General features: G+C 44.5%; 1 protein-coding gene across 1 annotated transcript in view; it reads right to left on the reverse strand.

The window, feature by feature from the left end:
- Nucleotides 1-10,104: 10,104 nt before the first annotated feature.
- LOC138969374 (leucine--tRNA ligase, cytoplasmic-like) overlaps nucleotides 10,105-17,429 on the reverse strand; it is a 35,800-nt gene continuing 28,475 nt past the window's right edge. The window contains exons 25-28 of the mRNA XM_070342145.1: nucleotides 14,812-14,916; nucleotides 14,135-14,230; nucleotides 13,675-13,810; nucleotides 10,105-11,616 (exon numbers count right to left, since the gene is read on the reverse strand). Coding sequence (XP_070198246.1) covers nucleotides 11,411-11,616; nucleotides 13,675-13,810; nucleotides 14,135-14,230; nucleotides 14,812-14,916 — 543 coding nt within the window. The 3' untranslated portion in view covers nucleotides 10,105-11,410. The remainder of the gene's footprint in view (nucleotides 11,617-13,674; nucleotides 13,811-14,134; nucleotides 14,231-14,811; nucleotides 14,917-17,429) is intronic.

Genomic DNA, 17,429 nt, shown 5'->3' on the forward strand with positions numbered 1-17,429 from the left:
TGTTCTTAACACTTTTGTTTTCTGTGCCAGCTCTCTTCTGTTTTCGTCGACAGACTTGGCAGTGGCAGGTTGGAGCACTGAGGTGTTGGCAGCACTGAGCTGACTCCCTCATCCCGCGCCAGGCTGAGTTGGTTTAAGCGTGTTTTATTTATTTTCTTTGAAACACGTTTCAAATAATAACAACATTAAGAACGTTAACAAGCAGACTGCTTATGGACACGTTCAGGCTGAGTTCACTTCTAGTGTTACACAACGTCTGCACTGACAGTCACACTGAGACGTGACACAACTCTTGCAGTTATCGTCATACTGGCGTCATTCGCTCGCATGTCAATATTTAAAAAAGCAACTCGTGTAAATCTAGTACGACACAACCTTCCGTGTTGTATTCTTTACGTCTCGGATTTACAGAAACTGATCAATCTAACATGTCTCAAGTTGACCGAAACTGTTTGATTGTCACATGTCACGTGTCTGAAGTAGGAACTTGAAAAGAACTTCAAATATTTTTTATTCACTCGGAAAGCAATAGAGACAACGTGCGCGCGTGCACACACAGACACAGACAGACACACACACTCACACACACACTCACACACACATACACACATATATAGAATCGGGTAGAGAGAGAGACAGAGAAAGAGAGAGATGGGCTTGGGCGGCATCAGGCATTCTCATTATTTTCGTGAGGAAAAAATAACCTTGAAAGTCTTGATCATGAGTCTTTTAGTGTATCAGTCTCGATCAAGACAGCCTGGAAGACACGTAGCTACGACGGAGCAAACACAAGGGAATCATAAAAGGAAGTAGCCTAGTGCTGGTGACCGAAGAGTAGCTATATCTCTGTGGTAGCGGCCCTGTTACTCGACCGACAGGACCTGACCCAGGGCGGAAGTCGGAGCAAGGCTATCTACTTCCGACACACTTGACGCCCCTGTCACTCTAGTCTTGGGCTGTAAGTTATGCAGAAGGGGTCTATGTCAGTCGACCAAAACTGGGCGCATTCCCTGTAGGTTCGATTCCTGTGGGCGGTTTTTTTCTCAGTGCATACATGGAATTCACCCGGGTGCTTTTCCTGTAGCGTTTCGCCGATCTCGCTGAGAGTCACGTGATGCTTAGCCACATCGGAATAATTTGATATTTTCTATCCTTTTTACATTTAATCAAGTTTTGACTAAATGTTTTAACATAGAGGGGGAATTGAGACGAGGGTCGTGGTGTGTGTGTGTGTGTGTGTATGTGTGTGTGTGTGTGTGTGTGTGTGTCTGTGCGTGTGTGTGTGTAGAGCGATTCAGACTAAACTACTGGACCGATCTTTATGAAATTTTACATGAGAGTCCCTGGATATGAAATCCTCAGATGTATTTTTCTTTTTTTCAATATATTTCTTTTATGACGTCATATCCGGCTTTTTGTAAAAGTTGAGGCGGCACTGTCACACCTTCATTTTTCAATCAAATTGATTGAAATTTTGGCCAAGCAATCTTCAACGAAGGCCGGACTTCGGTATTGCATTTCAGCATGGAGGTTTAAAAATAAATTAATGAAAAAAATCTGAAAATTGTAATTAAAATTATTTTGTTATAAAACGATCCAAAATTACTTTTATTTTATTCTTCATCGTGTTCTGATTCCAAAAACATATAAATATGTTATAAAAACAAGCTCTGAAAATTAAAAATATAAAAATTATGATTAAAATTAAATTTCCGAAATCGTTTTAAAAACAATTTCATCTTATTCCTTGTCGGTTCCTGATTCCAAAAATATATAGATATGATATGTTTGGATTAAAAACACGCTCAGAAAGTTAAAACGAAGAGAGGTACAGTAAAGCGTGCTATGCAGCACAGCGCAACCGCTACCGCGCTAAACAGGCTCGTCAGTTTCACTCTGTTTAGCACAAGCGGCGGACTACGGTCATTGTGAAAAAATGCAGTGCGTTCAGTTTCATTCTGTGAGTTCCACAGCTTGACTAAATGTAGTAATTTCGCCTTACGCAAATTGTTTTTCATTTTCATTACTTTATTGTCCCATCGCTGGGAAATTTGGGTCGCTTCCTCCCAGTGGAAAGCTAGCGTGATTAGGTGTATTCAGCCACCTGTACTTATGGCAGAATGACAAAGGTCTTTTACGTGCCATTGTGGTGACACGGGGGTTGGGAATGCATCCACTTTTGCTCGACATAGACCCCGTCTGCGTGAGTTATCTTTCCCTCTTGCCGTCTTGCAAGCTCATTCCATGTCTTGCAACTGAGCTCAGTTCACTGGGGGCGGAGTGAGGTGGTGGTGGTGGTGAGACTGAAACACTCACGTCTTGTAAAGTGCTGTTGACATGACATTGGAGATTTACGCGGAGAGTTATGGCCGGTGCGGTACGGGCGTAGTCCGTGTTTATTGCGCGGAGAGGGCCGGGTTTACCGGGGTCAGTGGATAGATCTACACTTTTTATGATACACTGAATTGCACACGAATCTCCGTCACGGTCAAACGTGATCCAGTGACGACGCAGTGGCATGTCAACTATGAAAATGCCGCCGCACAGGTCAGCGTGCACCTGCACTCCCGGCCATTAAGCGGTAACATTAGGCTATTGGTTTATGGAAGCGGCTGGACAGTCGGGCTGCCCGTTAATATAGTGATCATCACAATGCAATATCTGGCCGGCGGCAGTTTCTTTCTGTCTTTATTTGGTGTTTAACGTCGTTTTCCACCACGAAGGTCATCTATCTTTCTTTCTTTCTTTATTTGGTGTTTAACGTCGTTTTCAACCACGAAGGTTTTTTTGCGACGGGGAAAGGGGGAAGATGGGATAGAGCCACTTGTCAATTGTTTCTTGTTCACAAAAGCACTAATCAAAAATTTGCTCCAGGGGCTTGCAACGTAGTACAATATATTACCTTAGTGGGAGAATGCAAGTTTCCAGTACAAAGGACTTGACATTTCTTACATACTGCTTGACTAAAATCTTTACAAAAATTGACTATATTTTATACTGTACAAGAAACACTTAACAAGGGTAAAAGGAGAAACAGAATCCGTTTGTCGCCTCTTACGACATGCTGGGGAGCATCGGGTATTCTTTCTCGTCCAACCAATATGGGACTCCCCCCTAACCCGCGGGGGGTGCCGGCGGCAGTGGGTACGTTTGGTAGAGTATGTAGAGGTTACAACAAAGTATTGGTCGAAACCGGTTGGTGGATCATGAAAAATGAAAGCTTCACTCAGACTATGGTCAAACCCAGGCCACACCCCAAAGTCACTAGAAGATCAAAGCGCAGCCCCTTACCGCCAACTGTTAATAACAGCCTGCAGTGGAGTAGGCTACTAACTCATCTGGCCTACCACAACTGTAACTAAAATGAAATGTGCTCGATTGAGAACTAACTGTCTACTGGCCTACCACAAAAATGAATGAATACAAACATACTATTTAAACATCAAATACATATCCATTCTAGCAAAATAATGTCACAGTAAATTTACAACACTTTAGTCACTTATGGACAATACCATACAGATAGCGGATCCACAACACACAATAAGTCATGCATAATCAACATTGGACAACCTCAATTTAAACACACACACACTGTGCCACAACACACACACACACACACACACACACTGTGCCACAACACACACACACACACTGTGCCACAACACACACACACTGTGCCACAACACACACACACACACACACACTGTGCCACAACACACACACACACACACACACTGTGCCACAACACACACACACACACACACACACATCACGTACAGCCATCTCTTTAAACAGGACAGGCAAAGAGCTGTCTATGAATCCAGATAGAGTTTGAACAGATGGGGTTTAAAAAGCGGATTTAAAGTCGGGGTTTGACTCAATCAGTGTGGCGAATGTTATGGGGGAGGGAGTTCTATTGTTTTGGGGCAACATAGTCGAAGGGCCTGTGTCCAAAAGTGTTAGTTCTAACATGGGGAATGCGAAAAAGTCGGGACTGAATCAGCAGAGAGCTTTTCTACACTCGGCCTCGGACAGCAATTAACTATAAACATTGACACCTCCTCAGTCACTGAAAGGTACTTCAACTTAATCTGCCTCACTTTTAGGCACAAAAAAAAAGTCTGTTTACAGTAACCCGACCGGCCCTATTTTTTTCGCGCGACCCTAGACTTTTTCTTGGCATTTGGGGAAAAAAAAAAAAAAAAAAAAAAAAAAAAAAAATTTGCAAAATAACGTAAAAATATGGTTTTTTGGAAAAAAAAAAATCCCGACCTACCGACCCTATTGTTTTGGCCTATGTTACCGTAAACAGACCTTTTTTTTGGCCTTAGAGAGCAACAGTGGGCAAGAAAAAGGGATGGACAAACCCCCAGATATTGAGAGCGGGCACTGAGAGCCCTAAAACTGTAAATCAGTATTGCCGAAAAGTGAGACAGACCCCCTTGATACTTTTGTCTAATGACATATAAAATTAAGTACATGGAGCGAGGTGCTTCGGGATCTCTGGGCTGCCTGCTGCATTTGCCGGGTTTGGCAGACTTTTGACTTGTACTCCACTGGTTTACAAGAATACCCAACACTGAGAAGTTTACTCTTGGACACTCAGTAAAGTCAATAAAGAGAGGCGTGCGTGCGTGCGTGTCAGTTTGCGTGTCTGTGTTAGTGTTTGTCTTTCTGTCCGTAAGTGCGTGCGTGCATGCGTGCGTGCGTGAGTGTGTGTTTGCCGTGTGTGAGAGAGTGAGACTGAGAGAGCGATGATGATGATGATGAGGCTCTGACTATCCTGGGTAAACCAGGTGCACGATGATGATTGTTGATGATGATGATGATTACTTTGCAGACTGCCCGACAGAAACGGACAGCCTTCAGTCAACATGAATGAAAACTGATGGAATCCAACGAATTAACAACAGATCGGCAGTGTCAGCCGATGACCACAATGATAATAATGCAGTCGCGTAGTTTCCATGGAAACCATAATGTTGGACACAATGGTGTCTAGATTGAATTTCATAAAAGTACGGTAATAAGCAGATAACTTTCTGCGGCGCCGGTTTATGCCGACAGGTATGAGCTCTCTGTCACAGTCTCTGTGACAGGTATGAGCTCTCTGAGGTGCCACCAGGCACTGGCTCCAATAAACTGATAGATCTGTCTGTCTCTATGACAGGTATGAGCTCTCTGCGGTGCCACCCGGCACTGGCTCCAATAAACAGATAGCTCTGTCTTGTCACAGTCTCTTTGACAGGTATGAGCTCTCTACGGTGCCACCCGGCACTGGCTCCAATAAGCTGATAGCTCTGTCTGTCTCTGTGACAGGTATGAGCTCTCTGCGGTGCCACCCGGCACTGGCTCCAATAAACATATAGCTCGGTCTGTCTCTATGACAGGTATGAGCTCTCTGCGGTGCCACCCGGCACTGGCTCCAATAAGCTGATAGCTCTGTCTGTCTCTGTGACAGGTATGAGCTCTCTGCGGTGCCACCCGGCACTGGCTCCAATAAACATATAGCTCTGTCCGTCTCTATGACAGGTATGAACTCTCTGCGGTGCCACCCGGCACTGGCTCCAATAAACTGATAGCTCTGTCTGTCTCTATGACAGGTATGAGCTCTCTGCGGTGCCACCCGGCACTAGCTCCAATAAACATATAGCTCTGTCTGTCTCTATGACAGGTATGAGCTGTGGACTGGGTGGCCGAGTGGTAACGCACTTGCGCTCGGAAGCGAGAGGTTGCGTGTTCGACCCTGGGTCAGGCCGCAATTTTCTCCCCCCTTTCCTAACCCAGGTGGTGGGTTCAAGTGCTAGTCTTTCGGATGAGACGAAAAACCGAGGTCCCTTCGTGTACACTACATTGGGGTGTGCACGTTAAAGATCCCACGATTGACAAAAGGGTCTTTCCTGGCAAAATTGTATTGGCATAGATAAAAATGTCCACCAAATACCCGTTTGACTTGGAATAAAGGCCGTGAAAGGTGAATGCTCGCCTAATAGGCTACTGAGCTTTACTGGCCGATGTGAATGCGTTATATATTGTGTGTAAAAAATGTCTGTTTGTCTGTCTGTCTGTGAAAAATTCCATTTCAAACGGCAGAAATTAATATGTAAGCGCCTAGGGCTATATCTAGATTAGGCGCATAAAAATGATCACAATAATAATAATAATGAGCTCTCTGCGGTGCCACCCGGCACTGGCTCCAATAAACTGATAGCTCTGTCTGTCTCTGTGACAGGTATGAGCTCTCTGAGGTGCCACCAGGCACTGGCTCCAATAAACTGATAGCTCTGTCTGTCTCTATGACAGGTATGAGCTCTCTGCGGTGCCACCCGGCACTGGCTCCAATAAACATATACCGTACTTTCCGGGTCATAAGGCGCGACTTTTTTCCTCGAGTTTGACCCCTGCGTCTTGTATAACGAAGCGCCTAATCCGTGTATGAAATACGAAAAATATTCAAAGAGACCGCCTGAGTACCAGTCAAACAACTTGTGATAATGCATGTTGCAGCTACTAGGTACTACCCTGGCCAAGTTTCCTCTCAAGACATCAAAGAGACCGCCCCATAGGTTAAACTCGGTCACTGACCCCGGTGCAGGAAGTGTTTCCTCTCTCAGATCTATGACAGGGGAAACACCTCTCACAGCAAAAACTGGGTCATTGACCCCTGGGAAGAAGGTGAGTGTCTAAACAAGGCAACCCAGCTATCACAATGGACCTGCCTTTGATCTCGCCGCACACACAGAGCACACATATTTCCACTCTGTATTCTTCCTTTGATGTGCGGCTTATTTTCATTCTTCGACCGTTTGTTACCGGTATACTTTTTTAATTTTGGTTCGCCCTATCGGCCCCCTGCGCCCAATGGGTGACTGGATTACAATTTTGTTTAAAAAGAAGGGGATGCGCTGTAGCGCCTTGTAACCCGGAAAGTACGGCAGCTCTGTCTGTCTCTATGACAGGTATGAGCTCTCTGCGGTGCCACCCGGCACTGGCTCCAATAAACTGATAGCTCTGTCTGTCTCGATGACAGGTATGAGCTCTCTGCGGTGCCACCCGGCACTGACTCCAATAAACAGATAGCTCTGTCTCTATGACAGGTATGAGCTGCTCTGTGCGGTGCCACCCGGCACTGGCTCAAATAAACAGATAGCTCTGTCTCTATGACAGGTATGAGCTGCTCTGTGCGGTGCCACCCGGCACTGGCTCCAATAAACAGATAGCTCTGTCCGTCTCTAAGACAGGTATGAGCTCTGTGCGGTTCCAACAACTGGCTCCAGTGAACTGAAAGCTCTGTCTGTCTCTATGACAGGTTTGTTTGTTTGTTTATTTGTTGCTTAACGTCCAGCCGACTACGCAGAGCCATATCAGGACGAGGAAGGGGGGGATGAAGGGGGCCACTTGTCAAGCGATTCCTGTTTACAAATGCACTAACCCATTACTTGTGTCCCAGCAGGCTTTAGTAAAACTAAATTAATACCTACTGGAAGATTACCAGTTTCCAGTATGTTAAAATAGGCTTAACCTATCTACTGCTGGACTTACATCAGAACACTAACAGATTAAACTATACATGAATCGCGAGACAAGCGGCAAGAGAAGAGATTTTTGGAAAAAATACAGGTGAATGAGCAAGAAGGCAGAAAAAAGAAAAGAATTCATGAAGAAAAAGAGAGCATGACAGGAAAGAGGAACCAAAAATCTACCTAACAGCAAACTAGAAAGCTCCTGCGGTTCCAAAAACAGGAGGGGCCTTTAATTTCATAACCGCAGTGCCCCACTGCGGGATCTATGACAGGTATAAGCTCTCTACGGTGCCACCCAGCACTGCCTCCAGTGAACAGATTGCTCTGTCTCTACGACAGGTATAAGGTCTGTGCGGTGTCACCCACTGGCTCAAGTGAACAGATAGCTCTGTCTGTCTCTATGACAGGTATAAGCTCTGTGCGGTGTCACCCACTGGCTCAAGTGAACAGATAGCCCTGTCTCTACGACAGGTATAAGGTCTGTGCGGTGTCACCCACTGGCTCAAGTGAACAGATAGCCCTGTCTCTACGACAGGTATAAGGTCTGTGCGGTGTCACCCACTGGCTCAAGTGAACAGATAGCTCTGTCTGTCTCTATGACAGGTATAAGCTCTGTGCGGTGTCACCCACTGGCTCAAGTGAACAGATAGCTCTGTCTCTACGACAGGTATAAGGTCTGTGCGGTGTCACCCACTGGCTCAAGTGAACAGATAGCTCTGTCTCTACGACAGGTATAAGGTCTGTGCGGTGTCACCCACTGGCTCAAGTGAACAGATAGCTCTGTCTGTCTCTATGACAGGTATAAGCTCTGTGCGGTGTCACCCACTGGCTCAAGTGAACAGATAGCTCTGTCCCTACGACAGGTATAAGGTCTGTGCGGTGTCACCCACTGGCTCAAGTGAACAGATAGCTCTGTCTCTACGACAGGTATAAGGTCTGTGCGGTGTCACCCACTGGCTCAAGTGAACAGATAGCCCTGTCTCTACGACAGGTATAAGGTCTGTGCGGTGTCACCCACTGGCTCAAGTGAACAGATAGCTCTGTCTGTCTCTATGACAGGTATAAGCTCTGTGCGGTGTCACCCACTGGCTCAAGTGAACAGATAGCTCTGTCTCTACGACAGGTATAAGGTCTGTGCGGTGTCACCCACTGGCTCAAGTGAACAGATAGCTCTGTCTCTACGACAGGTATAAGGTCTGTGCGGTGTCACCCACTGGCTCAAGTGAACAGATAGCTCTGTCTGTCTCTATGACAGGTATAAGCTCTGTGCGGTGTCACCCACTGGCTCAAGTGAACAGATAGCTCTGTCCCTACGACAGGTATAAGGTCTGTGCGGTGTCACCCACTGGCTCAAGTGAACAGATAGCACGGTTTGTCTCTATGACAGGTATAAGCTCTGTACGGTGTCACCCATTGGCTCCATTGAACAGATAGCTCCGTTTGTCTCTACGACAGGTATGAGCTCTGTGCGGTGCCACCCGCTGGCTCCATTGAACAGATAGCTCCGTTTGTCACTACGACAGGTTACGAGGTATAAGCTCTTTGTCTATCTGTCAGTCACACTTTCGATTACTTATACCTCCAGTGTTTACTGGGCAATTTGTCTGAAATTTGGCATGACATATGCCATCCCTATGGAATATTTCACCAATAATCGAAACAAAATCAAAACACCAGAGCTATAAGCGATAAAATGCTCACATGCGCTCTCCTTCACTTATAGCTCTTGACCAATTCGCCTGGCTATGAACTTTGATATATCTATGTCCAATCCGTACGTCGATTTCTGGACAAATCGCACTAACAATCTACAGAGCCATAAGCGAAAGAACGCTCGCTTCTTCTTCTGCGTTCGTGGGCTGAAACTCCCACGTACACTCGTGTTTTTGCACGAGTGGAATTTTACGTGTATGACCGTTTTTACCCTGCCATTTAGGCAGCCATACGCCGCTTTCAGAGGAAGCATGCTGGGTATTTTCGTGTTTCTATAACCCACCGAACTCTGACATGGATTACAGGATCTTTTACGTGCGCACTTGGTCTTGTGCTTGCGTGTACACACGAAGGGGGATAAGCCACTAGCAGGTCTGCACATAAGTTGACCTGGGAGATCGGAAAAATCTCCACACTTAACCCACCAGGCGGCCGCGGCCGGGATCCGAACCCTCGACCTTCCGATTAAAAGGCCGACGTCTTACCACCCCGCCACAACGCCCGTCTGGCTCGCTTTATTTTTAAGCAAATCCAGCCACTGGGTACCTGTGTGATTTGTGTGTGTGTGTGTGTGTGTGTGTGTGTGTGTGTGTGTTTCATGTTGTTCTTTTAAATTAATATTTGAACTGTAAAGTTAGTGCAGCTGCTTGCCCTACAGAAAGAAACTTAGTAGTACATAGTACATGTAGTATTGAGGGCTGGGGAAGGTGAAAGCAGCTAACAAGAGGAAATAAGCATTGCCATCATAAAGCGTGAAAGCAGCTAAAAAGAGGAAATAAGCATTGCCATCATAAAGCGTGAAAGCGTGTTCCTCGCACTGCATTGAGGCGATCGATACAACCACAACCGACTGGGTCAAAACTAGTTGGCATGAAAACATCATTTATTCAATTGTCTTTTCTCATAGTTAAGGTTACATAAACACAACAGGGAACACAAAGTAGAGTTAACAAATATTACATGTTCGTGTATTCAGTCAATCACCACCTAAAACGAAGTAAAAGTAAATAACCCAACCTATTCCACTCACATCCAAAGGGATGTATATATCTTCATTTCACATTCTATAACCAAATTAAATTCAGCGATGGTTAATATATGCACATTTTTAAGAAGCTTGATGCAATGCTTAAATGACCATATCAATGCTTGGTTCAATTAACAATAACTTAAATCTACTCAGTTTGCAGAAGCATCCCACCATACAAAAAATAAATGACAGATAAAAATTAAAAAAAGTTTCAGGAAATTGTTTGATAATTCTTTTAAATAGTAACTGCAATTCTTAGAGTAATTGTAAATCAGGCCTTGACTTTGATATATCAGTATCAAGACAGAGGTACAAAACATCACAGGAGACACCACTGCCAGGTAGCACGGTTTGGTTTCAAAGATTGACAAAGGCTGATCGAGGCACATTAAGACGTTTCTTTCTTTCTTTCTTTATTTGGTGTTTAACGTCGTTTTCAACCACAAAGGTTATATCGCGACGGGGAAAGGGGGGAGATGGGATAGAGCCACTTGTCAATTGTTTCTTGTTCACAAAAGCACTAATCAAAAATTTGCTCCAGGGGCTTGCAACGTAGTACAATATATTACCTTACTGGGAGAATGCAAGTTTCCAGTACAAAGGACTTAACATTTCTTACATACTGCTTGACTAAAATCTTTACAAAAATTGACTATATTCTATACAAGAAACACTTAACAAGGGTAAAAGGAGAAACAGAATCCGTTAGTCGCCTCTTACGACATGCTGGGGAGCATCGGGTAAATTCTTCCCCCTAACCCGCGGGGGGACCAGGGAGGGGTAAATCCTTCCCCCTAACCCGCGGGGGGAACATTAAGACGTGCAGACAAACTGAGGCAGAAGTTCTGCTGGCTCAGGAACCGCAAGTTTTATAGTCACCTGAAAATTACATTTTATTATGAAATAAATAAACACATATTTAACTCAAATGAACATTTCTCAGACTTTAAATTTGTGAATAATGAAACAAGCCTTTCCCAGTGAAATGTCACATTTACATCAACTCCCATGAGCACTGTTGATGCTATCACACAGCCTGTGAACACCAACTCCCATGAACACTGTTCACGCTATCACACAGACTGTGAACACCAACTACAAGGCAACAGCAACGCAGTCTTCTGGCTCTGATCTGTCAACATCAGACCACAGCGTAGACCATCTGCCGGCCCACTGCCACTTTGCCGCCCTTCTCCTGCATGGTGACAGAGCCGGTGCTGGTGTCAATGTGAAACACTGCTGAGCCCGACACAGGCACCATGTTGTCACCGGCACCGTTCAGCTCCGGTATGGATCTCCAGCCCCCCGCTGCGTCCTTGTAGTGAAACAGTCGGACTGAACTCGCGTCTGTAACAGTCGGCATTCAGTGGTTACATTTAAAAACCGTCTATAACAGTCGGCATTCAGTGGTTACATTTAAAATCCGTCTGAAACAGTCTGCATTCAGTGGTTACATTTAAAAACCGTCTATAACAGTCGGCATTCAGTGGTTACATTTAAAATCCGCCTGTAACAGTCGGCATTCAGTGGTTACATTTAAAAACCGTCTGTAACAGCATTCAGTGATCACATTGTGTAACAGCTCGACTAAACTCACATCTGTAACAGTTAGCTTCAGGTGATCACATTTCATAACATCTTGACTAAACACGTCTGTAACTGTCAATTTTCAGGGATAAGTTTGTGTAACAGTCTGTAACAATCAGCATTCAGTGATCACATTGTGTAACAGCTTGACAAAACTTACGTCTATAACAATCAGCATTCACTTATTACATTGTGTAAAAGTCTGATTGAAATCTGATCTACAACATGCAGCATTCAGTGATTAATTAGTGATGTCTGTCACTGCCAGCATTCAATGTCAATGAACACACTGTGAAGCTGCTTGACTGAACTCATTCATGTCTGTAATCTGCAGCATTCAGTAATCATACTGTGTTGCATTTTCACTGATTTCATGTCTGTAATCTGCAGCATTCAGTAATCATACTGTGTTGCATTTTCACTGATTTCATGTCTGTAACTTGCAGCATTCAGTAATCATACTGTGTTGCATTTTCACTGATTTCCTGTCTGTAACTTGCAGCATTCAGTAATCATACTGTGTTGCATTTTCACTGATTTCCTGTCTGTAACTTGCAGCATTCAGTAATCATACTGTGTTGCATTTTCACTGATTTCCTGTCTGTAACTTGCAGCATTCAGTAATCATACTGTGTTGCATTTTCACTGATTTCCTGTCTGTAACTTGCAGCATTCAGTAATCATACTGTGTTGCATTTTCACTGATTTCCTGTCTGTAACCTGCAGCATTCAGTAATCATACTGTGTTGCATTTTCACTAATTTCCTGTCTGTAACTTGCAGCATTCAGTAATCATACTGTGTTGCATTTTCACTGATTTCCTGTCTGTAATCTGCAGCATTCGGCGCTCATGTTGTGTTCTTTCTTTCTTTATTTGGTGTTTAACGTCGTTTTCAACCACGAAGGTTATATCGCGACGAGGGAAAGGGGGGAGATGGGATGGGGGCAGAGAAATAAGGATGTGGAAAAGAAGACTTTTGGTAAGTGAAATAAAGGTGATGGATCCAGTCAGGTAGAAATAAGACAACAAGAAAAGAATTGGAAAACTGCAGGGAATAGTAGGGAGAGTTTTCTTGGAAGGAAATATAGGTGAAAGGACTGGTAAGGCAGAAATAAGACAAAAGAAGAGAAGTAAAGGGGTGGGGTAGCTCTGTGGAAACACTCCCGCCGCGTGAAGGCGACCCCATGGGAGCCTCATGTTGTGTATCAGCCAGTATAACACAGGGAGAGAAAGAAAGGAAAGAGAGAATGCTTACTGTCCCACAGGCTAAATATTACACCTCTTAAAAACATGATATGGGTTATATGATTCGAGTTTTACGCCCTCACGGCTTTTGATGTATGCGTGTTTAGGTGGTATCAGCCATCTGCACTTATGGCAGAGTGTCCAAGATCTTTTACGTGCCATTGTGGCGACACAGGGGTGGGACATGGCTTCCGTCTCTGGGTTTGCACATAAAGTTGACCCGTGTCCGTCCCAGCCCGATTTCGAACCAGCGACCTTCCGATCACAAGTCCAGTGCTCTATCAACTGAGCTACCAGGCCCCCATAACACAGGGTGAAACGATGACACTCTTTATGGTAAGTACCACAGCGTGTTAGGGTGGACATTCACTATCAGTCATAGTATGTGATCAAGCTCCTTCAAATAACACAGAACATCATACCACACATCAGGGCTGGTAAGCAGTAGTGGAGTTTATAGACTTTAGTCTGGGATAAACTGCACTAAGGGTAGAGTTAATCCAGGACTAAAATCTCTAACCTCGACTCTTGTAAACCGGCCCAGACCAACATCCAACATTAACTGCTCCAACCTTTGATTTTGGATCTCTCCATCTTTACAAGGCGTGCAGCAATCTTGCTCAGGACGTCCCCCTCGAAGATGGGCAGGGTGATTTCAAACAGTCCACTGCACTGCTGCTGGTTGACCAGGCGAAGGGGTACCGAGGGCTGTAACAAAGCCAAGCAAGTTGTCAAGCCTCACCTTACCATCAACATCAACACAGGCATTAGTCCTGTTGGCAACGGGCAATTCAAACAGTCCAAAAATACGGTGCTGCGAGGGTGGTAATACCGATTGGACGGTTCAACGTAAACGTGAAACCAATACATGCACCCACTGTTGTCAGGTCGAGTGAGATTGCGCATGTGTGAATTTCGGTGAATTTTGAAGTGATGCGCTCGAGGAGAACTCCAAAATTCATAAAACTGCGGCACTATGGATTGCCTGCACCACACAATACTCTGAAAACACAGGGATATAGCAGCACTGACCTCGATCCTGTAGGAGATGAAGGGTTTGCCAGGGCAGCAGTCATCTCGCACTTTCTCTTCAGCCTCTTCTGAAAACCGGATGTCCAGACCCTCTAGCTGTGGAGCCAACAAGAAACATCACATTATGTAACAAGTTATACAAAGACTCAACCCAGTACCACCCCTAATCAGGCTTGCCTCCAGGGTGTTACACACTTAGACCTCATCCAATCTCCCCCAAGCCAGGCTAAACTCCAAAACGTTACAACAGTAGACCCCACTCAATCTCACTCCAAAGCCAGACTTACCTCCAGGGTGATACATATAGTAGACCCCACCCAATCTCTCCCCAAAGTCAGACTTAACTCCAAGACGTTACAACAGTAGACCCCACCCAATCTCACCCCAAAGTCAGACTTAACTCGATGTTACAATAGTAGACCCAACCTAATCTCACCCCAAAGCCAGACTTACCTCCAGGGTGTTACAATAGTAGACCCAACCCAATCTCACCCCAAAGCCAGGCTTAACTCCAAGATGTTACAATAGTAGACCCAACCCAATCTCACCCCAAAGCCAGGCTTAACTCCAAGATGTTACAATAGTAGACCCAACCCAATCTCACCCCAAAGCCAGGCTTAACTCCAAGATGTTACAATAGTAGACCCAACCCAATCTCACCACAAAGCCAGACTTACCTCCAGGGTGTTACTCAGGTAGACACGACTCATCTCTAGCACCTGTTTCTCATCAAACTCTGACGTCAGGTTCAGTGCTCGCTCCCCATGCTTGCTGAAATTCTCCTGAAAGTAGTCGCACAACAGTGTCACAAAATTCCTGTCTCCTTCACAAAGGCATAGTGTTTCAGTGCAGCTGTCCTTCTTAACGTTAGCTGCACAGGACACCCCCATTCCAAACATAAGTCACACAAAAATTGTGATAAAATCTAGAGACTGTGCGACGTCAAACCATGAAAGGAACAGCAAGAACTGGATTCACACTGACTCGATGAATAACAATTTTGACTCTTGGTACTGGATTTAAAGTGTCTCTGGTGTATCACATCTTCAGTCAAAGGTAGACAAGAAGGGCAAAGCCCATACGACTCACATGCTTTACACATTTTTCCTACCAAAATACATGTGACCTTGACCCAAGGTCAAGGTCATCCAAGGTCATGCAACACAAAGCTGTTAATTCAAGACATAGGAAGTACAATGGTGCTTATTGGCTCTTTCTACCATGAGATATGGTCACTTTTAGTGGTTCACTACCTTATTTTGGTCACATTTCATAAGCATAGGTGTCAACCTATACGGTTTGGCCGTATTGCTGTACGGGAAAAATGCATTTTTTACCCAATACGGTGTATAGGAAAATCTATACGGGCAAAAGAAGAATATACGGCGAAAAGAAAAAATTACAGCAAAGTTAAAATGAATGATAACAATGGAGATTGAGAGACAACGATCGACGCTTTCATGCAGACGACTCTCAAACGTTGTCATTGCGCATACTCAGACTCTTTTTCCACTTGACTTCCTATAAATCACTTCCGGTTTCCGGTACATTCTATCAAGCGTCGATCAACAAGCATGGCATCGCAAAGTTATCCTCCAGCTAAAAAGCTGAAAACTACATCGCAAAGTGGATCCGGACGACATCTTAAAGAGTGGGAGAGCCCAATTTTTAACAACGGTGCATACGCTGGATGGATTAAATCTTCATCAGAAGGCCCAGACTACTCGTTTTGTGTCCCATGCAGGAAACATGTGAAAGTGCGTGCCTCTGGATTTTACGACCTGAAGAGCCATTTTTCAACACGTGGGCACAAAGACATGGTGGCGAAATCGAAATCTTTTCGATCGATGGAAGAACATTTCAAGCCAGCGAAAGCGCCAGAAGTGAGCTCTAATGCCACATCTGCGGAAATTTTGTTTTGCCAATTCGTGGCAGAGCACAACTTGGCACCTCTCGTTGCCGACCACTTCACCGAATTGGTGCATACCATGTTTCCTGACAGTAAAGTTGCAGCAGATTTCGCGTGCAAGAGAACCAAAACAACGATGATCATCAAGGAAAGCCTTGCCCCTGCCTACACAAAACCTGTGATTGAAAGTTGCAAAAATGGCCCATTCACTCTCATGATCGACGAGAGCAACGACAGAAACACCACAAAGCATCTCGTTATCCTTGCTCGACTGTTTGATGGGCAGACTTCAAAAAGCAGACTCCTTGATATGCCTGCATTGTCTTCTGGACAAGCCGCTTACATCTTCAAAGTATTGGACGATTTCATGAGGTAGGCATACTCTCTGTGTGTATGTGTGTGTAAAGACTGCCACATTTCAAGGTTCAATTATTTGAAACAATACACCACTAAACACTTTCAGAATCAGAGCATGCACAGAGCAAATTTCGAGTAAACCGTCCAAATTTCAAGTAAAATCCTTTTGTGTGTCCAGCTCTGAAGTGTGTTATGCAACAAGTTTCCCTATGATCCGTCACTTTCATTCCCTCTTTATCACATGTAAAGCCGAAACTGTTAAGTGGTGTGTTCAATTTTATAAGGTCTTGAGCTGTCTAATAAGGTTTTGGAAGGCCTCATATAAGGGCAACACCAATGATAGGTTGACACCTATGGATATGGTCACTTTTAGTGGTTCACTACCTTATTTTGGTCACATTTCATAAGGGTCAAAGTGACCTTGACCTTGATCATATGTGACCAAATGTGTCTCATGATGAAAGCATAACATGTGCCCCACATAATTTTTAAGTTTGAAACAGTTATCTTCCATAGTTCAGGGTCAAGGTCACTTCAAAATATGTATACAATCCAACTTTGAAGAGCTCCTGTGACCTTGACCTTGAAGCAAGGTAAACCAAACTGGTATCAAAAGATGGGGCTTACTTTGCCCTATATATCATATATAGGTGAGGTATTGAATCTCAAAAACTTCAGAGAAAATGGGAAAAATATGAAAAATAGCTGTTTTTTAGGCAACATTTATGGCCCTTGCGACCTTGACCTTGAAGCAAGGTCAAGATGCTATGTATGTTTTTTGGGGCCTTGTCATCATACACCATCTTGCCAAATTTGGTACTGATAGACTGAATAGTGTCCAAGAAATATCCAACGTTAAAGTTTTCCGGACGGACGTCCGGACGTCCGGACGGACGGACGACTCGGGTGAGTACATAGACTCACTTTTGCTTCGCATGTGAGTCAGAAAAAAAATTGTTTTTGTGTGCTATAACTGTCATGCACCCAAAACCAAGCTACACGCCTAATTTCAGCTAAAACGAACGCTAA

The sequence above is a fragment of the Littorina saxatilis genome, linkage group LG6 (genome assembly GCF_037325665.1).
Source record: "Littorina saxatilis isolate snail1 linkage group LG6, US_GU_Lsax_2.0, whole genome shotgun sequence".
NCBI lineage: Eukaryota > Metazoa > Mollusca > Gastropoda > Littorinimorpha > Littorinidae > Littorina > Littorina saxatilis.